At 40.6% G+C, this 27,571-nt stretch overlaps 1 protein-coding gene across 5 annotated transcripts in view; it reads left to right on the forward strand.

Moving 5' to 3' along the window:
- Positions 1–27,571, forward strand: part of MEGF11 (multiple EGF like domains 11) — a 266,370-nt gene that overhangs the window by 191,662 nt on the left and 47,137 nt on the right. For all 5 annotated transcript variants that reach the window (XM_071754168.1, XM_071754163.1, XM_071754165.1 and 2 more), the window contains 4 exons: positions 512–686; positions 19,256–19,376; positions 20,635–20,798; positions 21,209–21,311. In XM_071754168.1, the coding sequence (XP_071610269.1) occupies positions 512–686; positions 19,256–19,376; positions 20,635–20,798; positions 21,209–21,311 (563 nt within the window). The remainder of the gene's footprint in view (positions 1–511; positions 687–19,255; positions 19,377–20,634; positions 20,799–21,208; positions 21,312–27,571) is intronic.

The raw sequence follows: 27,571 nt of genomic DNA on the forward strand, positions 1-27,571 counted from the left end.
AGTGAGAGATGACACTCACTTTTAAGACATAGGGTAATATAGGATGGAATGGAATAGGGTAGAATAATTTGTGCAACAGGACTAATGTTTATCTTCCCAACACTCATGATTGCATTCCTCCATCCACTGGGATTTCTCCTAACCCTGGTCATATTTAACAGTGTATTACAGCCACACAGTATGACACATGTAGCATACAACAGGATGGATTACTGGGGTTGTGGTTAATGTCAGTAAACCACGTCCCACTGATTTGAGAATGGAAAAACATAAACTTCAGAGGTGTAAATTTACCAGTGCTGTGGCAGTGGTGTGCCAGGGAGCACCATATTCCCTGTTCCCTCCCTAAGTTATCTGGCTGCTTATATCCACCATCCTAAACAGCTTTCAGGTTTGTTCTGTTCATAGCGTGGCTCTTGCTGGCATCACATGCCAAACATTCTACAGCTGGTTACAGACTGGATTTTTCTTTCATGCCCACATCTCATTAATATCTGTCTGTCTTCATTAGTTGCCATCCATTGTCTGGAGAATGTAGCTGCAAAGTTGGCTGGGCTGGACTCTACTGCAATGAAACCTGTCCCCCTGGATACTACGGTGAAGGCTGCCAGCTGCCCTGCCCTTGCCAGAATGGTGCAGACTGTGACAGCATCACAGGGAAGTGTACCTGTGCACCAGGGTATATGGTGAGTGAGAACCCTGAATAATGGGGAATTTCATTAGATAGCTGCAAATATTAAAGAGGACTTTCACCTGTTTTCATATAACCTTTGCATAACGTGGCCAAATGCATGGAATTTTTCTCTTTTCTGTTCTAAGTCCACCTGATTCTCCTTTGAGCAGTGCCAGCTTATTACTTCTGGTTATTTACTTAACACCAATGTTGCATGTTTATTGCTATAACAAGGATAAAGACATGGTTACCCATCATATATTCTAAGTCAAGACATAATAAAAAAGATGTCAGATTGCTGTCTGCCTGGAAGAGCAGAAAAAGAATTCCCATGGCCTTTCAGCATGTTCCTTGTCAGTCACACTGTGATTTTAATAGATGAAGATCTCTTTTTAAATGTTACAAATGATAGAGCAATTTCTTTTCTAAGCATATATGGCAGGTGTCTTTTACCTGAGCATCAGAAAGAGCTGCAGACATTCTGAGGTAAACAAGCATTACATTTTATAGATGAGATATAAAATGTCTGAAGAAATCAGCCAAGATGAAACAACAAAAATTCAGAATTAATGATTGCCAGGTTGCAGCGGAAAATATTAGGACACAGATCCAGGTGTCCTGCCATTTCTGTGCATAATGGGGCTCTTTCTAGTAAGTTCCCTCCTCATCCATGTATGAAGTACCTCTTTACTTCAGGAGCACACTGTGGAAGAGATCTGCAGGCTATGTTTAAGAAACAACACTTCCTAAAGATAAAAAAATAATTTCAAGAGAGAATTCCACCACAGCTTCATTAACAGTTGTCTTTCTATAATTTGTGTCCTTAATTTCATATTATCTGTCCTCACAATATCAGGTCCTCACAGACCTGTCTCTGTTTTCTGTCCTGTTTAAGCAATTATTAGATATAATCACTAAGTTTACTAGAAATCAAGCTTTGGATTCAAAGACATTCCCAGTATGTTTAGAGCTTCCACTGATGTTTAGCAGCCAGCTAAAATGTTCAGCCTTCTAGATGAGTTTTATTCTAGATGAGTTTTATCCTTACTGTTCTAAGATACAACTCCAAAATGAGATGAATAATTATCTTCCAATAGTAGAGAACATGAGATGTGCTCTTTGACCATGGTGTGCCCCTTTAGATTTGCATTTATGGAACATGGTGGACATGGTACCAGGTTGCTTTGTAAACAGTGGTAGGGGAATGGCATGTTGGATCTGGGCAGCAGAGCAGTCACATCCTACCTGCAGTGCTCACTGCAGTGATGAGGATTTTCTTGAAGGAACATCTGAGTATTCTGCAGGGTGAGATGCTGCTATCATCTGTAGGGAATGGCTGCACAAGATGACACAGTGTGGGAGTTCCACATGGGATCAGTGGGGTGCTAAAGGCTTTTTAGCCTCCTTTCCTTTTAAATTCACACCTGACTTTATGATCACCAGCTGTCATCTCCAGAGCTGTAGAGTTATGGCTTAACAACAGTTCTGTTCTCTGCTTCATGTTAACTTACTCTAAGTGAACCTGCTATGGCAGGGGAGTTGGACTTGATGATCTCCAGATCATCTGGAGACATTCTGTGGTTCTTAACAGCTGAACCTGAAACCTTGAGCTTTAATCTCATTTCCAGGGTTTCTTGAAATTTCAGGTATACATTTCAGCATGGAAGGTCAGAAGCATCTGTGCAAGACAGTAGCATTTAGAGATATAATTAAAAAAAAAGAGGATTTGAGTTTTGACTTCTCACACTGACTGAAAACAAGAATTTGTCTTTATACAAAGGTGACACACAAGTATTAGTATAAAGTAGAGGCAAGAATAAAGGATGCAGTTAGTAATAAATGCAAAATAAAGAGATATCAAGATCCTCTTTCTTATCAGGAATGCTGTTCAAGTTCACAGCACAAAACCATTTTGGGACTCTTTACTGTGCACATTTTTTTAAAAAGCGTAGTTTGTCCAATATATATTGCTTCAGGAGAGTATTATTGCAAGCATGAAGTCTGGGAAGTTCCTATTGCATAGCTTCAAAATAATATTTAATCTCATAATAAAGAGCTTTCTTGCATTGACATTTAAACAGCTTGGTTATTGAGAATAGCTCTGAAATCACTGAAGCATATTTAGGCATTAGTATCATTGCTCTCTCATAATATACTATAATCTCTGGCAATTAGTCCACGAGGGGAAGTAAAGCCTTGAAATTGCTAATTTATTGCCTCTGAAGCATATTTGTCATTCGTATGCATGCCAGATGACTTGAGTTGCAATGGTTCTTTCAAATGCTAGAGAACCCTAGGCTGGAAAGAATACTTGACAGGACCCTTTGCTCCCCAGCTCAGCCCAGCCCTGTCCTGCTGTGCTGCTGGGCTCCTGGCTCCTGCCTCTGGGCAGGGGGAAGGTGTCAGAGCTGCTTCAGGACACAGCCCGCAGGTCACAGGGAGGGAGGATGCTGTGGGGCCAGAACACTCTCAAGGTTTCAACGACAGGCTCCAGGCCAGGCTTTGCCTTCAGATGTGCACGGGTGCCTCTGGCTGGGGCTGGGGGGAGCTTTGCCTGCGGGTAGAGTTTTGCCCTTGAATTCAGCTGCCCTGCGAGCTGCCGGTGACTGCAGGATGTCTCCTCTGGCAGCACTGACAATAGAGTGATGCTGGTACAGAACTGGGCAGAGCTAATTATTCAGAAAGACCATAAATGAATCCCTTTTCCTTTTTCTAGCGTGAGGCTTGGCTAATGTTGCTACAGAGGCAGGAATTTTGCCAGATGAGTGTAAATAATGAAAGGGGGATCAACATCTTACATTTGACAGAAGCGTTTGATCTATGCAGGATCTCACACAGCAGGGCAGGCTGAAGGGTTTCTGAGCAGGAAGGGAAGGAAGAGAATACGATGGGATACAGCTACAGAATCTAACTGCAAAGGCAGAGAGGTTGGACCTACAGGACTTTTTGGGTTACTGGATGCCTAGAAAACATAGTGACCAAGAAATAACAGTCTTCTCCTGACAATGCACTCCTCCAGCCCACTTCTTTTGCACAGATGGCTTGGTTTTTAACTGTGCCCTGCCTCGGCTGTGTCAGGGCAGCTGGGCAGGGTTTCAGGATTGCAGAATGAATCATCTGCAATCGCAGCCAAAACAGGGACATTTTGTTGGGATGCAGAACAAGCCATTAAAAACACAAAGCATCTGGTCACCTTTATTAAACGTATTAAGTGGAAAGGCAGCTATCTCATAGGTTGACAAGTACGTGAGCAGGGCACTTAATTTTTGGAAGCCAAACAGATTCAAGTTTTAAAATAAAAATTTATATTGTAGCTCAGAAACAGTACATTATGTATTAGCTGTTTTATTTCCAAAAATTCAAATGCCAAAGCTAAATATTGGTGAGCTTGCAGTTTTGGATGGAATTTAAAAATATTTTATTTCTCTTTTGGGTTAACATTTTGAGTTAGACTCAACAATCAGGTTTGCACATACCTAACTCAAAAAAAAAAAATTATAGTCTTGTAAATATGCTTACTGGGTACCAGTACAGTTTTTTTGTATGAGGTTCTGATATGACTGTACTTAAACTAGGGGACTGCATAGTTTTAAATGTTTGGGTGTGTGAAGCATGGTGTGTAGCTCTGAGTGATCCACAACTATACCCAGAACATCCTAGTTCTTGGATGAAGCATACAGGACAAAAAAAAATAATATAAAAGGAGTAGAGGTGTTACTCTCCATATGCTCCAGCCATCCAGTCCATGATGCAAGCCTGTTGGAAATCCTATACTTAGTGTATCTCACTTGTGAAAGGAGGACAAAAGTTGTATCAATTTAATAAAGACAATTGTAGGGAATCATCATGATTCGCCTGCCAACAGAGCACTTCTCTGAAACTGATTTTTTAAACATATTTGAGGATGTCCTCTCAGTACTCATGTGATGATTTGCCAGTGATGCTCTTCTGAAAAATAGTTTTGAAAAGCCATTCTACTGCCATCTCATTTGTGACTAGAAGAAATCTGATAAAAACACACAGGGAGTAGACAAATATTGGCCCTTAAAAATATACAAGGAGACTCTTGACTGGTAGAAATTGGATCCTTACTCCCACTTGCAAATAGTTGCTCCTTGCAATAAATTCCTTGGATGCAATTATGGGGGTGGTGAGTTAGTGTGGTTGTACTAACTTGTACCTCCCTGTCCTTCCAAATTCTGCTTTCAGATACTCTCTTACAAACCCACTGAAGTCACTTGTGCAGTAGGGATGTAAAGGAAATCAGGATTTGCCCAGTTCTCTCTTCTTTTGTTTTTGGTTCATTGAATTTTATTCCTGTAATTCAATAAATGTGGTGAAGAAGGCCAGAGGATATGAATTAAATATGACAGGAGACCACAGGAATCCTGACCTTCTGTCTCACAAGGAAATCTTCAAACCAACCCCCTGCACGTACCTATCAGCGTTCCAGCTCCTGAAATCATTATAAATGCTATTGAAACACAACTAAATTCACCTTCCCCTTCGCATAGCTAATTGCAAGTTTCTTGAAAACAGCCTCTGCCCAGGGACTTCATCCTGTGATATGCCTTTGTTTCTTTACAGTTGCTTTGTTTTCTTCCTTTGAAAAATGGATTTAACTTCAAATGCTTCCACTCTGTCTATTGTGGCAAGGAGCTGTGTAGTTAAAACATTTCTCAGCTCCAGACATTCTGAGAAAACTTTAACACTAATCTATGGAGTGTGTGGTCAGCTTTTACTTCAGTGGGCACTTAAGTCTATATTTCACATCTAGATGACACAACTTATATTACTTTAAAGAGTTCATCTATTTATGCTGCAATTTTTTTAAGACCTGTCTTCTTTTATTGAACCCTGCATGTCAGCAAGCAAAGCTAGCACTTCATCACCAAAATGAAAGAATTCATTTTGACATTTTTCTATTCCTTGTCTGTATTGGTAGATCCCATACGAGCCAGTCACAGTTCAGGCAAGTATGGAAACTCTTAAGAGTGGTGACCTCTTGCTTCATAGTTTTTCAGCTTTTGGAATGTCACTTGTATTCCTGAATACAAGATAAATCCCAGTGCTGTGCACCTACAGCTATTTGCATCTTCTGTTGGCATTGCATCAAAATTGCATTTTTAAAATGTAATAAAATAATGCCTTTCAACTGTATCTTTGTGCAACTGTGTATGTGTATGTACCTCTGGCTGAGCTCTGTAGGAATCTGTCCACTTGAAGACTGAAAAACAGGCTTAATCTGGGACTATAAATCTATAATTTTGTCCAGTGTGCCAGAGTTGTTCAATATAATGCTTTCTCTACAAGAGGGGTACAAATTGCTTCCGAGGTTTACATGCACCTGCCTGCACATCAGACTAAAAGTCAGCCCTTGTAATACACAGCAAACAATAGCCTGAGCACTTAGTAAAAATAAATGTATATTATAGTGCTATAAAGCTATTCAAATGCAGAGCAAATGTATAACAAACTTTGTAATGGATAATCTCTCTGTCAGTACACACACCCACACATAGGGTCTCAGGTCAGTCCTAGTCTGCCCCATTGCTACTTAGTGAGTAAAATAACCAATTTACCTTTCCATTGAAGTGAAGATGACCATAATTCTGTGTTACCTATAGAGTTCAAAAGGAACATACAGGTCCAGGCTGTTGAGTGTTCCAGCCATGACTGACTTCCTTCTGGCACTCAGAATATTTCTAAAACACAGAAGAAGCAGTCTTTACCTCTTTATTAAAAAAATAAAATTGAAGCCTGCTTTCCTCCCTTATGCCTTTAAAATTCTGTGTTGTCTAAAAGAAAAAAAAAAATCAAAACAAACAAGGTAAATAGAAAGGAGCACCTTATCTTATCTCCAATTGAACTTTCCTGAAGGACCAAAATCCCAGGTAGAAATTTGAAGAATCATTGCCTGTAGGTGTTTTCTAAACACTCGAGGTTGATAAACACAAATTTATCAGAATATTCCTTCTCCTCTGCATATTTGCTTTCATCTTTATTCTAAAGATTCTTCACCACATCAGAAGGAAGCAGGAGAAAATGAATGAGTCTTTTTTTGTCTTACAAGCCCCTGGTTCAGTGTTAAAGTTATTTTATAAATATCACAAAATTCTTAATATAAAAGTGAACCTCAAGCTGGAGATAGTGGATCTGTTTTGGGGCCTTTAACTCATTTAAATGATCTGTTTCTCTTTGAGATAATTCCAAAAGTACTTCAGTGGAAGCTCATCTCAGAGCAACAGGGCACCTGATCAAAAGGTTTAAAAAGAAAAGACGAGGGGAAAAAATCTTCAATAGAGCCTGTGTCCTTTTATCCCTGATTTACCAAGCCTATCAGTTACCCCCCTTTGTTAAGAGCTCTTTTCATTTTTAGGTGTAAAATAAATTCAACCATTTTATCAAGATGTTCTTGTTACCAACCACCAGTATAAATTTTACTTGCTATAGGTGGGGAAAAGGTTTTTCTGGCACAGCAGTCGTCCAATTAACTGCAGTATTACAGGCAGCAGAAATGGTTTGCCCAGTCTCATGCCATGAATTACCTAGATGCACAAGGAAGATGCATTTTCTTCTCACTGGTTTCCTGTTTGTACTCATAATCCAATGTCTCTAACCCTTTGTTAACAGCTAGCACTACTACCAACAGGTACACAAAAAGGCATCCAGATTGTGAAGGTGGGTTGGAGCATAAGCTGGAGCTGGCAGTGACTGCATTATTAATAATTAATTAATAATAAAAGTAAAACAAGTTGTCCTCCAAGCAGTGGGGCTAAAATAGCCTTGGTTTCCACAGATTTCTGTCCTTAGTCCCCTGGTCATTCCTACCCCCTGAAATAACCCTGTCTCTCTGTCAGGTCTCCTATGACTCTTCAGTTGGCAAAGAATGGGCAGGTGGGCTCACGGACCTCAAATTGGCATAATGCCCTCCCTGCATAACCAGGTTAAAAGTAACAGGCATGATATTCCCTAAAATAAAGAAAATTTGCCCGAGCTAAGATTGAACATTAAGTCATAATTTGGAAGAAATTGATTCTTGTTCTCCGAACCTCAGCTTTTGAACTCTTTCCTATTTATTGGTTTTCTCTTTTTTTCCCCTCAATTGTTCAAAAGTTCTTATTAGACCTCATGTTAAGATGTTTGGGAATCTCTGCAGCCATGGCTAATTCCTCAGCTACCCTTGAAGGAAAAGACATAGGCAATGGAAGAGCAAAACCAGCCCAGGAGGACTATCATTGGTGATTCAAGAAGCAGTACAAGAGAGTCCTCCTTGGACACAAAGAGAGTCATGGGATGCAGCTGAAGAAAGCAGAGAGGCCTGGCAGTTTCAGAGTGTTGTGAACAGTTTTAAGAAGTTCATTTTGTCAAAGTCAGCAAGAATGAAATGCAGTCTCTTTGATAACAGAGATCGATGCAAGTTTTAGGTCTGGGGGTAAAGTGAAAGACAGGGATATTGGAAATGCAACTAAAATAGCTTTAAAAAAATGGAAGATGTAACTGTGCCCTGGGAAACCATAATGGGAAAAGTTAAAAAGTATATTCATATGGTGTTTGAAAAGTGGATGAAGATGCAAATGCTGTTAGTTGTGAGACAGTCACAGGAACACTGTCAAGTCCTCTATAATATCTGTGCATCCTAGATCCCCCTTTCCTGGTTCTGGTCCCTGAGGAATGCACTGTTCTTTGAACTTGTATTTTCATGGTCACTTCTAGGTGGAGATGAGCTTGAAAACTCCTGATAATTTTTTCTGAGGTTACAAATTACTTCCCAAGTGGATGTAGAACAAGAAGCAGACAACAAAAACCCCTCTGTTCCATGTGGCTTAAATGAGAATGAGCTTGGTCTTGAACTGAAAGAACTGTCACTTTCTAGTTGCACACTTTCAGTTCTCTCAGCTGAGCTGCATGTTGTTAGGTCTGAGTTTTTTAACATAAATCAAAAAATCTCATGCACAGTGTTTTGGTACATTGCTTACAGAAATGGAGCTGGCCAGGAATCATTTGTACCTATTAGGATTTTTGCATTTCCAGACCAGAAGAAAGCCACATCTGAATTGCATCTTGATATCTCTTTTCATTGATGACTTCTGAATTTTCTTACCCATTACTCTGCATATACAAAAGTACATATCTATGTGCATAAAATGGCTGTACCTTTTTTTTTTTTTTGTTGGCCACCGGGACTAATAACAGTAATAATTAAGTTTTGCATCTCTAGGCTACTAGGCCTGATCCAGGCCAGGGTCAGTACAGATTGAAAATTATCTTTTCTTGGCTGTGCAGTGGCCTACATGAAATTACTTTGGTCTCAGTCCAGCTCCCTGTGGATCATTGTGTACATCACAAACCCCATTTCTATCAGCAGTGAGTGACAAATCTGCTGGCACACTGAGCCATTTTCCCATTTTACCTTCACAAACCATTACTTCAGATCAAGCTTCATGGTGCAGCTGCATGATCCATTTCAAAGGCCCTGTGGGACTTTTTCTGGGCACAAACAGTGCAGGTATTCAGAGCTTTTGGAACAGCACCCTTCATAAGCATTGCAAGCCACTCAGATTGCCCTGCATCTTTCCTAAAAGCCAGGTGCTCTTCAGAAAAGTTGATCCACTTCTGGGATGGCCCCAGCACGTGTAAACCAGGGAATGATGAACATCACCTTAATGCAAAGAAACTGGATGCTGGCTTAAACCAGTATTTGAATGGCAGCTCACAAATGGATTCCTCTGGTGCTGCTGTATTTTAGGAGAAGATGTCTGATGCTCAGATCCCAACAGGGAAGATCATTATGAGGAGGCCACCTGTGTATTCCCAGCCTTTCAGACTAAGCTGTTTCCCTATTGATTTTTTTATCAATGGACCAGGTGCTTAGTGCCTATTAGGCATTCTTATTGACCAATTAAACATTCCTGCTGGAGCTCTGGCAGCCACAGAGTTTAGGAGGCTGTGTTTTCCTAAACCCTGACAGTGCTCATGTCAGTGCCTGGCTGCAGGAGCCACAATGAAGGGTCTTCTCTCACTTCAGGGTGTTTATTGTGTGCTTTTGAGCAGGTGAGTATTGTACCTGAGTATTTAACAAGGGCACTGGAGGCACAGGACACCCTCAGTTGTGGAAACTGTATCACTTTCTTTGAATTCAATGGAATTTTTCAGACCCTTTTATGAACTGCTTCTGTTTCATTTTGTTTGCTTGCTCTCTTATCTATGTAGAAGCTCCACAAGTTGTCTGTGAGAGCTCAAATTCACAACTGCTGACTTGGGGAGAGTTGACCAAAACACACAAGTGGAGTTTGTCTCAGTGACTACCTCTACTAATGAGAACTTACTCAGTCACACATGGTATCTATAATTTGAGAACTCTGAGCAAGTCCCAGGTCTCCTCCTCCCTGTTTTTGTATTTACTTTTGCTTCTGGCCTCTGCTGCATTTTTCTTTACCTGAATAACTCCAAAGTTTTCATAAGTGGGTCCAAAGGAACCAACTTCATATAAACAGCCTGAATGCCTCTGCCTGTGTTGCTCGTTGACATATTTCCTGTATTTTATCCTTAATTGGCATTGTGGCTATGTCAAATTGTATTTCTGTTCCTGGAGCCTCAATTCAGAATTAGTGCAGCTCAATATCCTGTTCAGACTAAGTTATTTGATCTGAATTTTGCAGAGGAATAAACTGCTTGCCAATAGCAGTGTCTCTCTTTATCTATTAGGCCTCTAAATGCATATATCTTTACCTACACTATCTGTGCATAAAAGGGTTGGTAGCTGACTCTCCTGGGAGTTCAGATTGCAAACTGACTTCATTAAAATCACCTAAGTATAGGATTGAAGTCACAGGTTAGTTTTTAATTTTATTTTCTGTCTAACTATATTGCCAAAGGGAAAGACTTTATCCTATACAATCAGACATGGATAAATGGAAAGTCATGGTGTGTTTCCTTGTGCCTTAGAACAATTGAAATTTTACTGGCTCTTGGATTTTTTTGCTGTAGGGTTTTGGATTTGGGAAAATGGGTGAAAGTTTGAAGGAGATACCTGTTTTTCTGCCTGCATAGGGTTGCCAGGCTGCTTACCAGCTTCTCAGAAGGTACATCACAAACCCCATCAGCTTAAAGCTGGCATGTCTTTTTTTTAAGATGCTTGCTTTTTTTTTGTTTTGATACTTTCCCATGTCCTCATGCAGCTCAGAACCAAGTTCAACCAGCAGAGTTAGCATCCTCAGCCCCATGCCTCCATATTTTCCATCCACATGGGTGTTTCTGTGTCTTAAGTGCTTGTAGCAAGAGGCTCCACACCATGTGCAGCACATTTCACTCCTGGATTCATCCCATCCACTTTGTGTGAGCAAGAGTTCAGACATGCACTGTGGTACTGAACTTCTCTTGCAGTTTCTGCTACAAAAAGATGCAGGTGTTGACTTGGTGACCACACTGGTGAGAGCAGGCAGTCTGTGTGGGAGGGAAATTGAGATTTGAGACTATGCTGAGACATTATCCTTAATTGTATAATACAGCTGCAGAAGAATTCTAAAAGAAAGTTTGCAAATAATGCAGAACACTTGGGATTGTCAAATATAAAGCTAGTAATGAATTTGAAGGGAGGTTTCATGTTACTGAATGGTTAAGTTGAAATTCAGTGCTCAAAAATGCAGAGTAATAGACAACAGGAAAACAGCATTAAGTAAATACACAGTAGGGGAATTCTAATTTAATTCCTACTATTCAGAGAAAGAGAACAGGCAATCACAGTGGATAGTTTTCTGACAAACACTAATGAGTGCTCAGCACCAGGCAAAAAACAAACAAACCCTGAGCGCTGGATAGAATCATTAAAGTGGTCAGGAAGAGAACTAAATAGGGTGGAAAAAACCATTTTTTGTGGTATTGTATAAATCCATAATATATCTAAATCTCAAATTACTGCATACAGTTTGGCTGATTCCTGCTTACAAGGGATATAATGGAAGTAGTGAATGGTGGCAAAGATCATCTCTTATATGGAATAGCTTCTGCACAAAGAGTGTCTGTATAAGCTAGAACTCAGCTCAGAAAACAGATGGCTGAGGAGGGAGATGATAGAGATCTATTGGACTGTGGATACTGCATAGGACATGAACCAGGAATGGTTATTTACTATTTCTAATAACATGGGAACGAGGGGCAACCAATTAAATGATTGCACAGCAGGTTTAAAGACAAAGATAGTGCTTTTCACAGAATGCGTAATTAAATTGTGAAATGGCTCCCATAAAATGAGAATAAGAGAATGGGATAATTTTGCTTAGAAAAGGGGTCACCAAGGTTGGGTATTTGAGAGGTCTCTTACACCATGGTAAAGGGAAAGAAAGAATGCACGTTTGCTATTTATCACAGTACAAGAAGTTTCCCAATTAAAAATCAGGCAGTGGATTTGAAGCAAACAAATAAAGATCATTTTTCTTCTTTGTATTTATAATTAAACAGTGGATCTTCTTGCCAAAGGACGTCATAGATGCTGAAAGCATAAATGATATCTTTTATTTCCTGTTTTTGCTAATGTCCTTTTTTGCAGAACTGTTCAGATTTGTCAGACAGAGCCCAAATTTATTGTTGCTAAAAAGTCAGGAGGCCACAACTGTTCTACAAGGTGCTTGGACTGCTGCTTACTTTTTGTGGACAGAGCAGAAGCCATCTCTAATTTCCAGACAAAGATACTCCCATGAAATAGCTGGTGCAAAATTGTGAATTCTCATCCTGAAGTGCACCAAACTGAAATACTTCTCCATATTTCCAAATGGCTTATGTTTCTGTTGGCCACTCATCTCTTCTGCCCAAATCTGGGAGAGAAAATGATGGAACTGCACAAAGTGTGTTAAAGTCTTTCCTTTACCACAGTGAATTCAGATTCACTGCCAATTCAGATGCCTCCATTTAAAAAAAAAAAAAAAAAAAAAAAAAAAAAAAAAAAAAAAAAAAAAAAAAAAGCAGAAGGAAACAGCTTTTTTGTCTTTAGCAGTAGTATTCAAGGACTTTGATTTAGTGTTTTGACATATTTAGTCAGCTTCTGTTCCTCAGTTTGGGTACAAGTAGTGTGTGGAGTACATCATAAAGAGCACATACATATACGAAGCAGATAATTCTCAGGCATACTTTCCACTAACTCGCAAAAAATACATGTTATGCCTGGGCCATTTTACCTTTTGGGACATTTAATTGTGATGTGAGCATGGTTTTTAGAGCATTTTAGAAAAGCAGCTGATGAAAGTTGATTATAGTAAGAGCAGTGAGCCCCACAGGTGTTTGTATAGCTTCCTTGGAGTTAAGTTTAAAATATTCTGAGACCCAACTCTCTGTTCCACCGGAATAAATCTGAAGTTGCCCTTTTCCAAACATAGATTCCTTTAAGTAGGACTTGGTTATCCAGCTGGCCCCATAATCTTCACTGGTAGTCCTCCTGATACAGTTGTGCTTGACTTGCCTTGATAACATAACTTCCCATTAACTAAACCTAAACCCCCTCAGCACAGATGTTTTCATTTCAGCCTGGAATATCTCCTCCAAAATCCACTCTGCTGTGAATAGAATTAGGAGTTTGTTTTTGTATCTTGCCCTCACATAGCTGAGAGCTGGGGCTGGCCAAGCCCTGCACACCCCTCTGACTTAGCTGAACACTGATTTCCCTCATGGTTTTTGGCTTCTGCATGGCTCTGTTGCTTGTACTCCATTACAGGCTACCTGGGGGAGGATGTTCTCTCAGGTATGATGAGCCATCTCACCAGATGAAATGTCCCAAGGAAATGATGTAGGAGTTGTTTCCCCCAGTCTAAATCCAATCTCCTGTTTTTGGAGAGGTGCCTCCGGGATAAATATGCTTTGTGATATTTTATTAGCTGAAAAGTGCTGACTGGAGAAAAAAAATCTTGTTCAGAGGTTGATGATGATCTTTTTTACTCTCCACACTACTTTCCTTGTGAATACACTTAATTATATGATGCTGTATTCATTGCCTCACTGACGCTAAAGTGCTTTGCAGTTAAGGCCTAAATACTAAACCAGGCAGATATTCAAGTGCTGTAAAGTTAGCCTGGATTTTTTTTGCCAGCAACAGTTCTACACTGACTTATGGGAAGTGAGGAGGAGGCTGCTATCTCTTGCCTGCTCTCTTTATTGTATTATCTTTCTTTTTTTAAAAAAACACTTACATTTAGGTGGCTTGAACAGTAGGAATGTTATTTTTTTTAACTGCAGATAACTGACTGGTATTGGGCATATTTTTACTGCAAACTAGCAAACCATTCCCTGACAGTGAGGGGGATTTTAGTGCTCACTGCCAGGAACCCAGCTCAGGTTTGTGTCTCAGGTTTGGCCACCTCAGTGGTTGTGTCTTTGCTTGAGTCATGAGCTGCAAAGTCACTTCTTCAACATAAGAAAGCTCTTGCCCATCCTTCCCACCTTACCTGTCTTCTCCCACAAAAGGGGCAAAGGGAAGAAGAGACTGAATAAGGTCATCAGGGGTTGCACTGTGCCTCTTTAGAGGCATAGAACTGCATCATATACGTTACAAAGTGAGTAAAGGATCATTTGTCAGTCCCTAGTAACAGTGATTACCTGCAAACTGAACACTTGGCTTGTGTGGGGCACAAGATCCTTCCCCAACCTTTATTCTGCATTTTATCATTAGCACCAATAATAGCATCTGCAGGGAATAATTAGTAACACCCAGAAGGGAAAGGAATTCTGCCAGAGGACATAATTATGTTTAAAAAAATAAAGATGCTGTATGGTAAGGTCATGAATAAATAAACCTTGAGTCTAGGGTGGAGGAGAAGACCTGTGAAAGCAGAAAGTTTCCTGCTGTTGCTACACTCATGAGGAGCACATCAATATCCACTGGAACACCATTAGGGAAATCAGTTAGTTCTGACAGTTTGTGTTGCTGGATACCATATGTTTACCTAGAGGGAATGTTTGTGGAGAACCACTTTGGGTTAAATGTAAATGTCACAATTAAATAACTAAATAGACAAGAGCTGTGTCTGTGATCTGCATCAGTGGACAGACACTGTGTACCAGCACAATGGTGTGCTACGTGTGTACATATAAATATATACTTTTACACACTAAATCCATACCAGTCAGCTTATCTGGACTCACAGGCATCAGGTACAAACAGCACTTGCATTTTGTCTCTCTGTTCTGTTTATCATTACATACCTATGGCACTGCACCACATCCTTCTTTCCATTTAATGTCTATGCTGCTGGCACTGAGAGCTGAGCACTGAGAGTCCCTGTCACTGGTGGCAGGTGTTGTACCTCTGTGTCATCTGGCACACAAACAGGCAAGGAGGGGGGGAGAATCAGACCATGTTAAAAATCTCAGGTTGGTTGGAGCCACACTGCAGATTAGCAAAGGTTGAAACACTTTGCCTCTCATTGTTGTCAGTCCCCCCTCATAATCTGCACTGGAGCTGAGGATTTTCAGCAATTTGACAGATTAAACCTGAAGAACACTCCAACAAGCCTTTCAAACAGGTCTTGCTCATGCAGACCTGAGGCCAAGTACAGTAACAGCCCAGTTAGTCTTCTGCACTGCAGAGGCCTTGAACAATTGATTTTCTGTTTCACCCCTCACTTCAGTGGAACCCAGTTTTAGCCCTCCAAGGCAAATTTATTCCTGTAGGCTGGTAGCTGCTTCTGAAATTCTTCATTTCATGTCTTTTAATAGTCAAATGTTGAGACATACCAGGTATGGGTGCAGACTTTGCCAGATGCTGATGCCATTTTTTTCCTTTGAAAATGCATTCCAGGGATTTAAAAGCCTGGTCCAGAATGTACAAGAATGTACAAATCTTTGTTTGAACATCAGAAAAGAATTTTTAAAGGGATGAATCATTGTTTGCTGCAGGAATGTATTTTTAACAGCAAGAAGAAATCCAGCCTGTTAGAGCAACATTAATCCAGGGAAAACACTTTAGGAAGTGTCCAGCAAACACCTAAGGCAGCAGTGTCTCTTTAAACTCTATAATATTGTACGATAATCATATTTGTGGAAGAAAATCTCCCCCTCTCTCTGAGCAGAAATCAGACATATTATTGACTGCCATCTGGAGAGATGTATGCTCTGGCCCCTCTGAGTCTATTAATATTTGATGCTGATGGATGTGAGCTGGCAGTCTGAGTTATTAATGGGGTTTGGTTCCTTGGACCTAAGCCTCAACAGTGAGGGAGGATCAAGAATAGCAAGAATCATATACCCAAGCCTCTCATGGTGCTGGAAAGGTCTGTCATTTAGTTTCAGCAACACTCAGTATTTATGAAGTATTTAAAGGTTTGTGAGGTCAGATGGGTGGTGGTAGTTCCATTACTGCCACCGTTCATTTGGGTTTAAAGCTGAGTTTTTAGGGCCCCAGGGACCACCGATCCCCCACATGGACCTTTGCTGTCTTGAGATACTCCTGGCAGACTTGGGTGTCAAAGCAAAAAAGGGCTCTCCCCTGTTAGCTTTTGAGGAGCTGTGTGGGGGTGTGGGACACCCTGTCCTCTGTTGACCTGAGGTATCACCTGACAGATGGGGCCCTGGAAGGTGTAAGGCACTGCAGAGGTCAGGGAGATGCTGGATAGATTTCAGGGGTATGTTTTGATGAGCAGGGCCTTCTAAGTGGAAATCATGAAGAAAACCAAGCACTTTTGAAAGTTTGTGATGTCCCCGTGGATCATTCAGGCTTAGAAAATAGAGATGTAAAATACCAAGTTATTTATAGCTGGATTTCATAATATAGCTTTAACATTTGTTTGGTTGAGTTAGCTACTCTTTCTTATCATGTGTACCACATCCAGACATTCCACTACTCTCATTAACCTCCCTCTCTTAATAGAAAAAAGAATAATCAACATAAGGAGCACAGCTGTTGATTAATTTTGCTAAATAGGATAGAAATATAAAGTACCATATTGGCAGAGTGAGGATTCAATACCCAACATCTGAAATCAGTTTAATAGCGTTTATAACTCATTAACAACTGGATAGACATGGGCTGCAGTGTTATTCACTTGGGCAGGTGGCGAGAGGGAGGTGGAATTTGCATATCTTTACCAGTACCTGAATGCATTTATTTTCAGAGGTCGTTCTCCCAATTCAAGTTCAAAATGTTAATAACAGGGTCTGCATTTGTAATTAATAAAATCTTAGAGCCGGTGCTACAGTTCAAGTGCATTTTCCTCTTACGTAATTAAGAAGTTAAATGTATTTGGCAGTTGTCACTCGGAGGGCTTTGAAGGTCTCACTTGTCAAATCTGGGGATAAAAATTCATTAAGCCAGTTATTTTTTTAGCTAAGGTTTGTTTGCAAAGTGAGTGCACCTAAGGTAGACACCCGGAATAGCCAACCTCTGTTAGTCCATAAAGCCCACGGAATGTTAAGGGAAAGGCCAAAACACAAAGGCATTTTGAATAAAGATGAAAGAGCCTGAAGTTTTAATTGTATACAGTACCTTTTCTTTGGGATACCAAGCCTCTCACGGTGCTAGAAAGGTCTGTCATTTATTTTCAGCAACAATTATTTAGTATTTATGAAGTATTTAAAGGTTCCTGTCTGACTGCCCTCCGTGTAGAGTAATTTTTACAGAAGACTGATGAATCCACACCATCCTGTGGTGCACATACTGTGGAGAACTTAGAGCATCACAGGAGCTGATCATCTTCCATTGCAGGGAGGCAGCTGAGGAACTGGAAATCCACTTCTGCTTCCACCTGTGGTGGTTTAGTCAATCCAGTTCCCAAAGGGATATTGTGGCCCCTCATTGCTCTTTTCTACTTTCCCTTTCCAAGGAATTTTCTTTCATTTCTAGATCACAGGTTCCAATCCAGATGAGGTCAGTTGTCCTGGATATTATTAGCAGTACCAGCAATTCTGTGTTGTACATGAAATGAGTTGGGAGTTTCATTCACACAAGATACAGCTTTCTAAGTGGCACTAATTGACTGTCTAATTGTCACACACAGGAGAAAGGCAGAGGATTGATTGAGCGTGGAGACTGAATGTCCCTCTGCCATCCTGCTCAGCTCTGGGTTCCTGTAGCTCATTCCTAGGCATGCTGGCAGGGTAATGAGGGGCAGCATGCTTTGGATTTTCTGGTTGTCAAGACAGCACCTTTTCCTGCCAGGACTTTTCAGAGGAACTTGTTTTACTCCACCAAGGTCAAAGATAACATCTTTTGCAAACACCGATTTCACTCAAAAATCAGAGACTTGTAGGATATCCTTTTGAAATGCCACGTATTTTAACCATTTCTTTTACTTCTCCCTAAATCAAAGGTTTTAGTATAAAATGAGTCATCCTGGTGCTAGGCAGAACTGCTACAGCAACCATATGGGGGTTTATGGTGCTCCAAAATCTGTTATATTTCCTTTTACTGTCTCAGTGTCTGATGCTGTGATATACAGGCTCCTGGAGGTGCTTGCCATGGCAAAGGGAAGCTGACATTTTGTGCATTTGTGTCCTGATAAATGGATCCTCTTATCAAACACTGAAGCCTCTCACCTGCAAAAACAGATTTTTTACCAACAGTTTTTCCCCTGAGAAATGGTATAGGTCACACTGTGCAAAGTAGTTACTATTCAGCTCTGGTGTAGGACAGCTTCTTCTGACACAGAGCTAAATTATTAAGGTTGGACTCACCGAAGAAGTAAATTTAGGAACTAATTTGTGATGTGAAAGTCGGGACTATGCACCAAAGAAAAATGAGCAAAAATACCTTGTATATGCTAAGATATGTCAGTCTGCCTGTGAGACTCAGTAAATAGGTTAAAAGGGATTGTGCTCACATTTTCATCCCCTTGTTGTATCAGATGAACACTGTTATTAAGCACTGTCTCTCCTTTCAGCCACACATGCTGGTCAGTGCATGCAGTGTACCATAATCTACTGTCAAAATATTCTGTATTTCTCTAAGAAGTATTCACTCTCCTTTTCCTCACTTTCCCAACACCTAAAGCAGTAGTAGGACAGAAACTGTGTCTGTGTTCTGCTCTGTGTGCCTACTCTCTCCAACACACACATCACTCCTCGTTCAGCGTTCTTCCTAAAGTCACAATCTCATGCAAATTAATTGAAAACAAATGCAGGTATCAGCTCTAAGGCACCTGCCATGTAGTTTTCCTCTCTGCCAGTCTGTGGAAGATGAGCACAAGCAAGATCCTTTAGCTTGTTTCCAACCCTATTCTTAGAATATATTTTCCAAGGAACGCCAGGCAATCTTTGCTCAGTTTCAGTCTGTATATTTTGTGATTAGTGTTTCGTTAAGTGATGTTTTGCTTAATGATCTAACATCTGTTCTAGGAGGTTTGTTTTTGTAGCTTCCCCACCTCCTGCTGAATGAAAGCCAGAACCTTGTCCCTTTCCTCCAAGTCAATCAAAGCACTAATTGCATCATAATCATGGGAAGCTGCCGTGGCTGCTCAAGTGCTCAAGACTCAGCAATCAACTCATAACACTCTGTTCACTGTTTCGAAAGAGAAAGCCTCCCTGTGCAGAGATGGGAATTTCCTGCAAATCAGACTCCTTTAGCTGACTCTGGCTTTTTTTTTTTTGTTTGCTTATTTGCAGGGAGATGACTGCACCATTACCTGCATGGCAGGGACCTACGGAACCAATTGCTCATCAGTTTGTAATTGCAAAAATGATGGTGCCTGTTCCCACGTGGATGGTCTGTGCTATTGCAAAGAAGGTAAACAAAATTCAGATTTAACTATTGTCTACAATTTGGCATCAGTGCTTCTCCCCTTTTAAAGTGGCACAGCTGTGCAGTCAGTAACTCCACTATTTTCTGGTCCCTGTTGGTAATTCAACAGTCTGCCCAAGTATCAAAACTCAACAGGGGCTTGACTGTCTGTTTTGTCTCTGCCCTGAACAGGGGCCAGGCTAAACTGCTCTGCTGCAACAACAGCTCACAGGACAAAGTGTGCTGTTGGAGCCACAGCTCCTCTCCAGAGGAAATGCAAAGCAATCCCCAGCCTGCTAGGGTTTTTGCTCTGTGACTTTGCTGCCCCATTTCTCCAGGACTCAAAAGCCCTTGCCTTCCTCACCACACCATCCTTGCTCTGCACTGACACTGTCACACCCCAGCCATATGCAGGCATCCTCTGTCCCCTGAGCCTCAGTGGGCTTTCAGGATGTGAATCTCCTTTTTCTGGGGAAAGAAGTCTTGCCTGCTCCAGAGGCTGTCTTAAAGAATAAACTCTTTTTTTTCCCCACACCTGTCCAGAAGTCCTTTACGTGCTTGGCAGTGAGCACAGCCCATGTAGCCACTAACCACTTGAGAAATCTATTACTGCTCCACAGCACTGCACCTCTTATGTTCCCTCTGTAGCACTTCCTTCCCCCAGAATACCAACATGAGCTATGACTGGATGGCATACATAAGCCCTAAAACAGAAGAGAGGCAAATAACTATAAAATCTGGCATTTCAAACGTGAATTAATGGATCACTGCAGAACCCCATTTAATGAGGGTGTATAAACCATGAGTTACTGCTCAACTCCATTACATACAGCTGCAGTGTAATGAAAACCATTGTGTGGATGGTGGTTAAGATTTGAGCCTTAATGGTTAGAAATGATGGCCTTGGTCTTTTTTTAGGTGTAATAGCTTCTTTATATTATGAAGAGTGCTCTCAAAAAATATGAGGGGAGAAACAGGCTGCATCAAATGACAAGTTTCTTTCATTCCTGCTGATCAGCAGGTCTCCAGCATTCCAAGCATTCCTGCCCATACAATTCCTAGAGAGGCAACAGGCACCTTTGTTGGCAAAGAGCCACCAAAGTGTTATCTGTACCACCCTTCTGAACATCTAGATGCTGACAGAGAAAGTTGGGAGGTCCTAGAATCAAAGCTGCAGTTTGGCAAGCTGCCTTTCTTGTTGTCTCTACCTTGCTTTTTCCTGGGAAAACATCCAAAATGCTGTTTCTCTCATATATTTCTTTAGGGTGGCAAGGAATGGATTGCTCTATTCCATGTTCAAGTGGAAGTTGGGGTCTTAACTGTAACCAGACATGTTACTGCACAAATGGAGCAGCTTGCAGGCCAGCTGATGGCTTCTGTATCTGCTCACCTGGGTGGCAAGGGGACTACTGTGACCAGCCATGCCCTGTAAGTACAACTCCAGTGGCCTTGCATCCCCTTTATAACCATAGCCCACATCTCTCTTCTCAGTGTCCAAGTCAGAATCTCAGTTTGTCTGTGGATATCTGAAGGAAACGAGGTGTAAATAACAGATTGGGGTTCGAGCAGTCAAGCAGATGTACTGTGCTTGCATTATGTTTTCTCAGAGCTATTGCCATGTTAACTGCATTTTCCTGAATATCATTTTTTTCAAGTGATTTGTCATTTGGTTCTGTATAGAAACCTTAGGCAGTGAGTTGTTTCTATCTTCTCTGTATGTTAATTTAAAAACTGCGACTCAGCATTAAGAGGGACATGATAGATGATTTTGCACATTTTAGAACAAAAAAAAAAAAAACCTGATTACTGAGAGACTTTTTTATTTATATTTTTGGAAGGATGGAACATATGGTCTTAATTGCAGTGAACGTTGTGACTGCAGCCATGCAGATGGGTGTGATCCTGTCACCGGTTACTGCTGCTGTCTTGCAGGCTGGACAGGTAAAATTAACAATTGTCTTTGTAAACCTTGGGGGCTTTGCTGGTTTTTGGGTTTGGTTTTTTTTTTTTTTCAGATTTTTGGTGGGTTGTTTTGCTCCATTATTGGCCTGGCCTTGTGGCTGCCAACTTTTAAATAATAGATTGAGACAAGATCAGCTGAACTTACCCATATTTAAATCACTCATGTTGGTGACAATAATTGACATTCATTAAATTTGTATTCAGATTAGATAAAGATGGCTCCAGACCAGGAGCCAGATGTTAGCCTTCTGTAAAAAGAACCCTCAGGAGGGATGCAGTTTTTCTGGAAATCCTGCAGAGTTTTTCTCCTTGAATGCCCCTTTCCACAGGGCTGCAGTTGTGGTGCAGTGAATCCTGGGACCATCACACCTGAGGATGCAGATAGGTGTTTTCTGAATTCTAAGGGTCATTACATCCATCACACAAACCCCAGTTTTGTCCCAAAATGTTGTCATTATGCTTTTCCCATTTTCCCAGGCTTCTTGTCACCCAGAAGGGTGGTTCTGGGAAGCAAATTAACACTGGTTTGACAAAGAACTCTTGTGATGATACAGAGGGTGAGAGGAATATTAGGGAAGTCTGAGAGTCCAGGCTGGAGATGTCAGTTCAATCAGACCTGCACTTGACTTCATACTGATGTGACTCTCTTCCAGCTTTTGAAAGCTACTGCAACAGCAGCAGGGGGCAAGTTATTGACCTAACCAGTATTTCTCACTCAGCTGCCTAAAACACTGGTTAATCTCCCTCAGCTCTCTGTGGAGGCCTTGGAGGGAAATAAGCTTATATTCTTTCCCACAACTGCAGAACCATCAGTGGCACTGAGAATCAAAATGCCTTTGTATTAACAGCAGTTTCTTTAGAAAATGTAGTTGGTTTTCAAATAAGTACAAGTTGGAAGGTAGTGTGGAGCAAGGCCTCCTGATCCAGCAGCAAGTACTTGGGATACTGTCACCTTATCCCTCCATTTCTGCTTTAAACCAATGCATGCTTCCTGTTTCTGATGGAGGTAACACCAACACAGCAGCTCAGCATCTAGAAGCATGAAGCAAAAATCATAAAATTATACCTAGAACATCCAGTGGAAAAAAACTTTTTAAGAATTAAATAAAATGTGAAAATAGGAAGTTCTACCTACTGCTTACAACAAAGCTACTTTTCAAAGGTACTGGGCACACATCCCTGAAAAGGGGCTTTTTTCCCACAAGAAAATCCATTTTGTAAGCTCACTGATATCCTCTCTGCCAGCTTGCATTCTTAACTCACTTCACTTGCATTTATCTTTCTTTGAGCCTCTTTGCCATCAATATATCCATCTATCAGGCTTTCAAACTCTGCTGTTCATTACTGCTGATCATCAGAGAAACTGTTGGTAGGCTTTCCCATAGTCATCATAAGTTTTTTCAAGGGAAAGAATGTTTTTTAAAAGTACAGTAAATTAAGGAAATGTGTTTGTCAACATTTACTCTGAAAGTTTATTACACATCTTTCCAGATGTAGCATTCCAGAGGAAACTGCAGAAACTGTATTTTGCAAACAATGCAGACTAAAAGTGCAGGAATTTTTTTTTTTAAGGCCTTTGCAACAATTACTCTGTACTTACTCCCATGCACATCTCTAAATGTACACCGAACGCAGGTGCAAATAACTACAAGTAAAGGTGAGAATAGTTTCTGTGATATCCTTCTTTTTAAAATTTCCTTGTTGGGAAAGAGAAATGTATATCAAGTTAAAAGGAGCTTACTGCAAACACTTGTGACCCTCTCTGCATTTCTGGAACTTCCCTCTTCAGGATCACATAATAGGAAGGGAAATATTACATTAGTATTTGAGACCAGGTTGGAGTTGAGATGTTGACAGGGCCATGGAAAGTATGTACTGGAAATGCTGATAGACAGAAAGAGCCAACGTGTTCAGTCAGTTCTGCTTCCAGTGGTTTTTCCACTTAGTTTAGCACCAGACACAAGGAAAAATTTTGCTTACACTTGTTTGAAAGTATGTCATTTAAGAAACTCTTTGGGTAGATAATTATATTTTCATATATCTGTGGTTGTTGTGAACTGGGCCATGCTGTGTATTGCAATGCATTTTATAAATACTATGTGATCAATAATTCAGGCTTAAATATTTGCTTTCTGAATTTGGTACTAATTAGGCATGGCCTGTAAAAGATCAGAAAAGTTCAGGATCATGCAACATCTGAAGGTTTTCCAGACAGAGAACTCACGTGGCTTTCTGATCCTAATAGCCACAAAACTTCATCTGAAACAGCATATTCTGTGTGTTCATCCCACACGTGGGACTCCCTCTTGATGTCAGTGTTCTATGTACAGATCAAGGGGAAGATTGAACCCATTTTCTTTAAACTGATTTTCAAGATGTTACTGATATAAACCTACAGAGACTGATAGATGGTAGGAGCATGGAGGAAGACTGGGAAAAGAAGAAAAAAAACATGTAAAGAGTAGCACACAATGTAAATCAGTAGCAGTTTGCCATCCTTTATTACCTTATGACTGCCACCCATCAAGACTGTTGCCCAGGATGATGCCATTCCATGTGTACCAGCTGGGAGAAGGTAATTTTCAGGAGCTGAGCATACCTGGCAGAGGGGAAGATGATGAAGAGATTCTCATGTATCAGCCTGGAGATCACAAAGCTGAGCAAACCAACTGTCTAGATAAATAAACACAGTGGCAACGAGCTGCTTAGGGACCTGCATCTGCAGTTTCCATTGAGTTCAGTGGGGAATGGCACATGTGCAGCCAAAGGCAAAAATTATTTCAGATCTAAAGATGGTTGCACCTTATTGCTGCTCCTGAGAACTGCCTGGTCAGGTAGGCAAGCACAGGTAGGCAAGCCAGGCTTCCTAGATAGCCTGGAGAGTGTAACATTTGTCCAAAACTGACCAAAGCCACCTTGGCAAAAGGTTCTCATGATACAAGCAAAGTGAAAGTTGTTCAGATGTGGGCCCAAATGATCCTGCTGGTGCAGTGCAGGGCTGAATTTTTCTCCATGTGCAGGAAATGTCAGATTTGTGTTCAGCTTTGCACATGAATAGAGTTCTCCAGCTTGCACCAGCACTGCCTACGTGTAACCTCACAGATACAAAAAAGAATACCCTTGAAACCAAAAGTCCAAGTGTCCTATACCTTGCTAGGTTAAAAAACAAAAGTGGAGTCTCCAGCAGGATCAAGCCTTGAGTGATAGGGCTTGCTGGGTGGTTCAGGAGCTGGGGTGAGCATGGGAAAGCATCCTGCCTGTTAGGTAGGAGGTGGTTCTGGAAAGCACAGCTCCAGCTAAACCATTTGTATTCTGCAACCTGAACTCCAAACTCCATCAGCCTGACCTGTTCTCCTCAAGGTGGCTGCTGGCAGCATGTTTCATGCCAGAAGTGGCTTCCTCACAGATCCCAACTGGTTATTACTGCATAGTACTTGGTTGCTTTGGTCAGTACAACCCTCAGAAATTAAATTGCTCAGAGCTGCTGGTCTGTCCTCTGAATTCTGGAGGTGTTCCCTGTGTGCTTGACCAGTCAGGTCCCAAGGAGCTGTGTCTGCCTGGTTTCAGTCAGGCATCCCCCTTGCAAGCAGATTACAGAAAGGAAGCCCCAGGCCTGGCTGATACTCACAGCAAACTCATTTCCTCCCTGTAAGAGTCAATGTGCTTCAAGTTAATTGTGGCAGTGGGTACTTTGTTAACCTTTCAGATATTACAGCAGGATCAAATGGGAAGTGATCTGCAGGGGGATATATTCCATTCCTGTAAATGTTAAGGTCAGTTAAAATCCTATTTATCTGAATGCTTTTAATCTGAATCTGAAATGCTGTCTTTTCCAAATCTTGGTTCTGTCTTTTTTAATGGAAGACTGTAGTTGCAATTCTATCTCAATTACCTGAGACAGTTTACTCAGTAGCTTTTCTGAACATTCAGAGCTGAAGTTCATTTGGTAGATTTTAACATCCCAAAACTGAGTGGAGGAAATGGGATGGGTCCTATAGATACAAGATGGAAAATGCAGAAGTGTGTATCCTATAGTGAGTCACAGAAGAAGCCCTTATAGATTTTCCATAATTAATGAGGATGTCAACTACAGGTGTGGAAATACTACATGGTAGTAAGGAATAAGTATCTTGGTTTTGTGTTGGTACTTTTCCCCTTGTTGGCTTTATTCATGTCTCAAAGAGCAGCCTCTGTTTGCCGTTACATATGGGAAATCAAAATATGTATTTCACTGTTCTTTACACCCTCAATAACTTCCACATATTGCCAGCAACACAAACCCTAATTGTCTCTTATCATGTCCAGAAATGTTGTACAGTAGTTGTGGTAGTCTCCTTGTAGGGATTTCCATGTGTGAATTTAGAAGAGAGTTAATGGGGTGGGGAAACATCGGCCGGACGCAGATAAGGTGAGCTCTGAGGAATGAGACTTCATGTTTGTGAGAATTTGCAGGCTGTGAGTGACATCTGCACTGTCACTCAAACACAGAAACATGTTTCTTCCCTCCTGTGGACACATTAATTCAGGAAAACTGGTAAGCCTGTTACTCAAGGGAAGGCCTTTTTGAATTTTAAAGAAATAGTGACCACTTTGGCGGTGAGCTCCAAGGTATTTTTAACTTCAGTTTCTCTGAGTTCTTTGCAAGAAGGTATCTTTGAAGGAAAAAAAACCTTTCTGTCTGGCTTTCCATAAAATGTGCTTTGTTTGTATTAATATGAATTTTCTTCCAGTGCAGCAGTATCCATGTCTATAACCTTAGGGCCAGATCCTGTCCTCAGCTGTGCTAGATTGAAGCCAAATTAATTCTATTCTTATTAAGAGAGCAGCTCCAAGAGCATGCTGCTGTAATTGGTATCTGATTTTTCCACACATCTTTAAAACAAAATCTAGGACTTGTTTGTGGTACCTACAGGTTTTTAACTAAAGAGATCCACAATATTTTAGTATTCATAATGTTGTAAGTTAGCTTTTTAAAAAAAAAGTCAGACTGCTTAACACTCTTGTGGTTTCTAATCCAAAGCCTAAAAAAAAAAAAGAATGGAGCTATGGTAAGTTCCTACTAAACATACATTTTCTAGATGTCTAAATCATTATCTAAACCATACTTTGCACTTACCACTTTTGGCAGTCTTACCCCGATTTTTTAATTAATAATTTATTTCTGTGATTATTCTGTATCTTTACATTAGCTTGAAACTGACAGAAAACCAGACATTTTAAAAAACAGTCTGAAATGGTTCATATTAGCCTCTCTTCTGGCCTCTGCCTTTCAGATGTGAAAATCTTTTCCATATGAAAAGTTATGCTTACTCTCTGGTTTCACTATGAGCCCTTTAGTCCATGAACGTAACTTAAGCTTATTAGAAATTAGCTTTAATTTTTCATTGACTTAATTTCAAGTGAGTTGATAAGATTTTAATGGCAGGCTGTGCTTAAAAATTCTCTCTTTGACAGGAAGCTGAAAGTATAGTTCCTGCTGATACGGGGCTAATTTTAAAAAATATGAATTATGAAGTTGTATCAAAGACTTCATTGATGTCCTGACATTAATTATGTCTCTGCATTCCTTGGCAGATATCTAGGGGGCTCCAGATTCTCATCTGACTGAGGTTTCATTTTGTTTGTCCTTTGCCAGATTTAGTATGTATTTCACCTTTCATGAAATCAGTTGGATTTTTGCCACTCATTCAGTGGGAGTTGGATCAGACCCTTAGAATATAATTAGAATCTGCAGTAAGCCTACTGCTAAACTTAAGCATGCATGGAAATGATTGCAGTATTAGGCCCATAAAGAGAGAAGAGATACGACTTCATTTATCCTTGTGTTTATTTTGGGGTTTATTTTGACTTATTAAGGGACAGCTTTGAAATGTATGTGAAATGATATAGCTTGGATGGCATCCTAGATTACACTAATTTAATGGGTTCTAAAAAAATGGAGGTTGGTGCTAGAAGTTATTCAACCATTTTCCAGTTTAATATGGAGGCATTCTATATATAAGCTTGGCTGCACCTACAGTGCATTCACCTATAAATAAATGTGGGCAAGAAGCAGTGAAAAATTATTTGTGAACATTTCAGCAGACTAAATACAGTGTGTTGCCATGCTGTGTGTGAAAGAAGAAAAAGGAAAGATCATTCAACAAACAGCCATCAAGCTTAGATGTTGTGTATGTACATGTTATTGGGGAAAGTGGTGCCTGTGACAAATGTTGTCAGCATCTTTCTCTTTCTACACA

Source organism: Heliangelus exortis, chromosome 11 (genome assembly GCF_036169615.1).
Source record: "Heliangelus exortis chromosome 11, bHelExo1.hap1, whole genome shotgun sequence".
In the NCBI taxonomy this organism is placed as follows: domain Eukaryota; kingdom Metazoa; phylum Chordata; class Aves; order Apodiformes; family Trochilidae; genus Heliangelus; species Heliangelus exortis.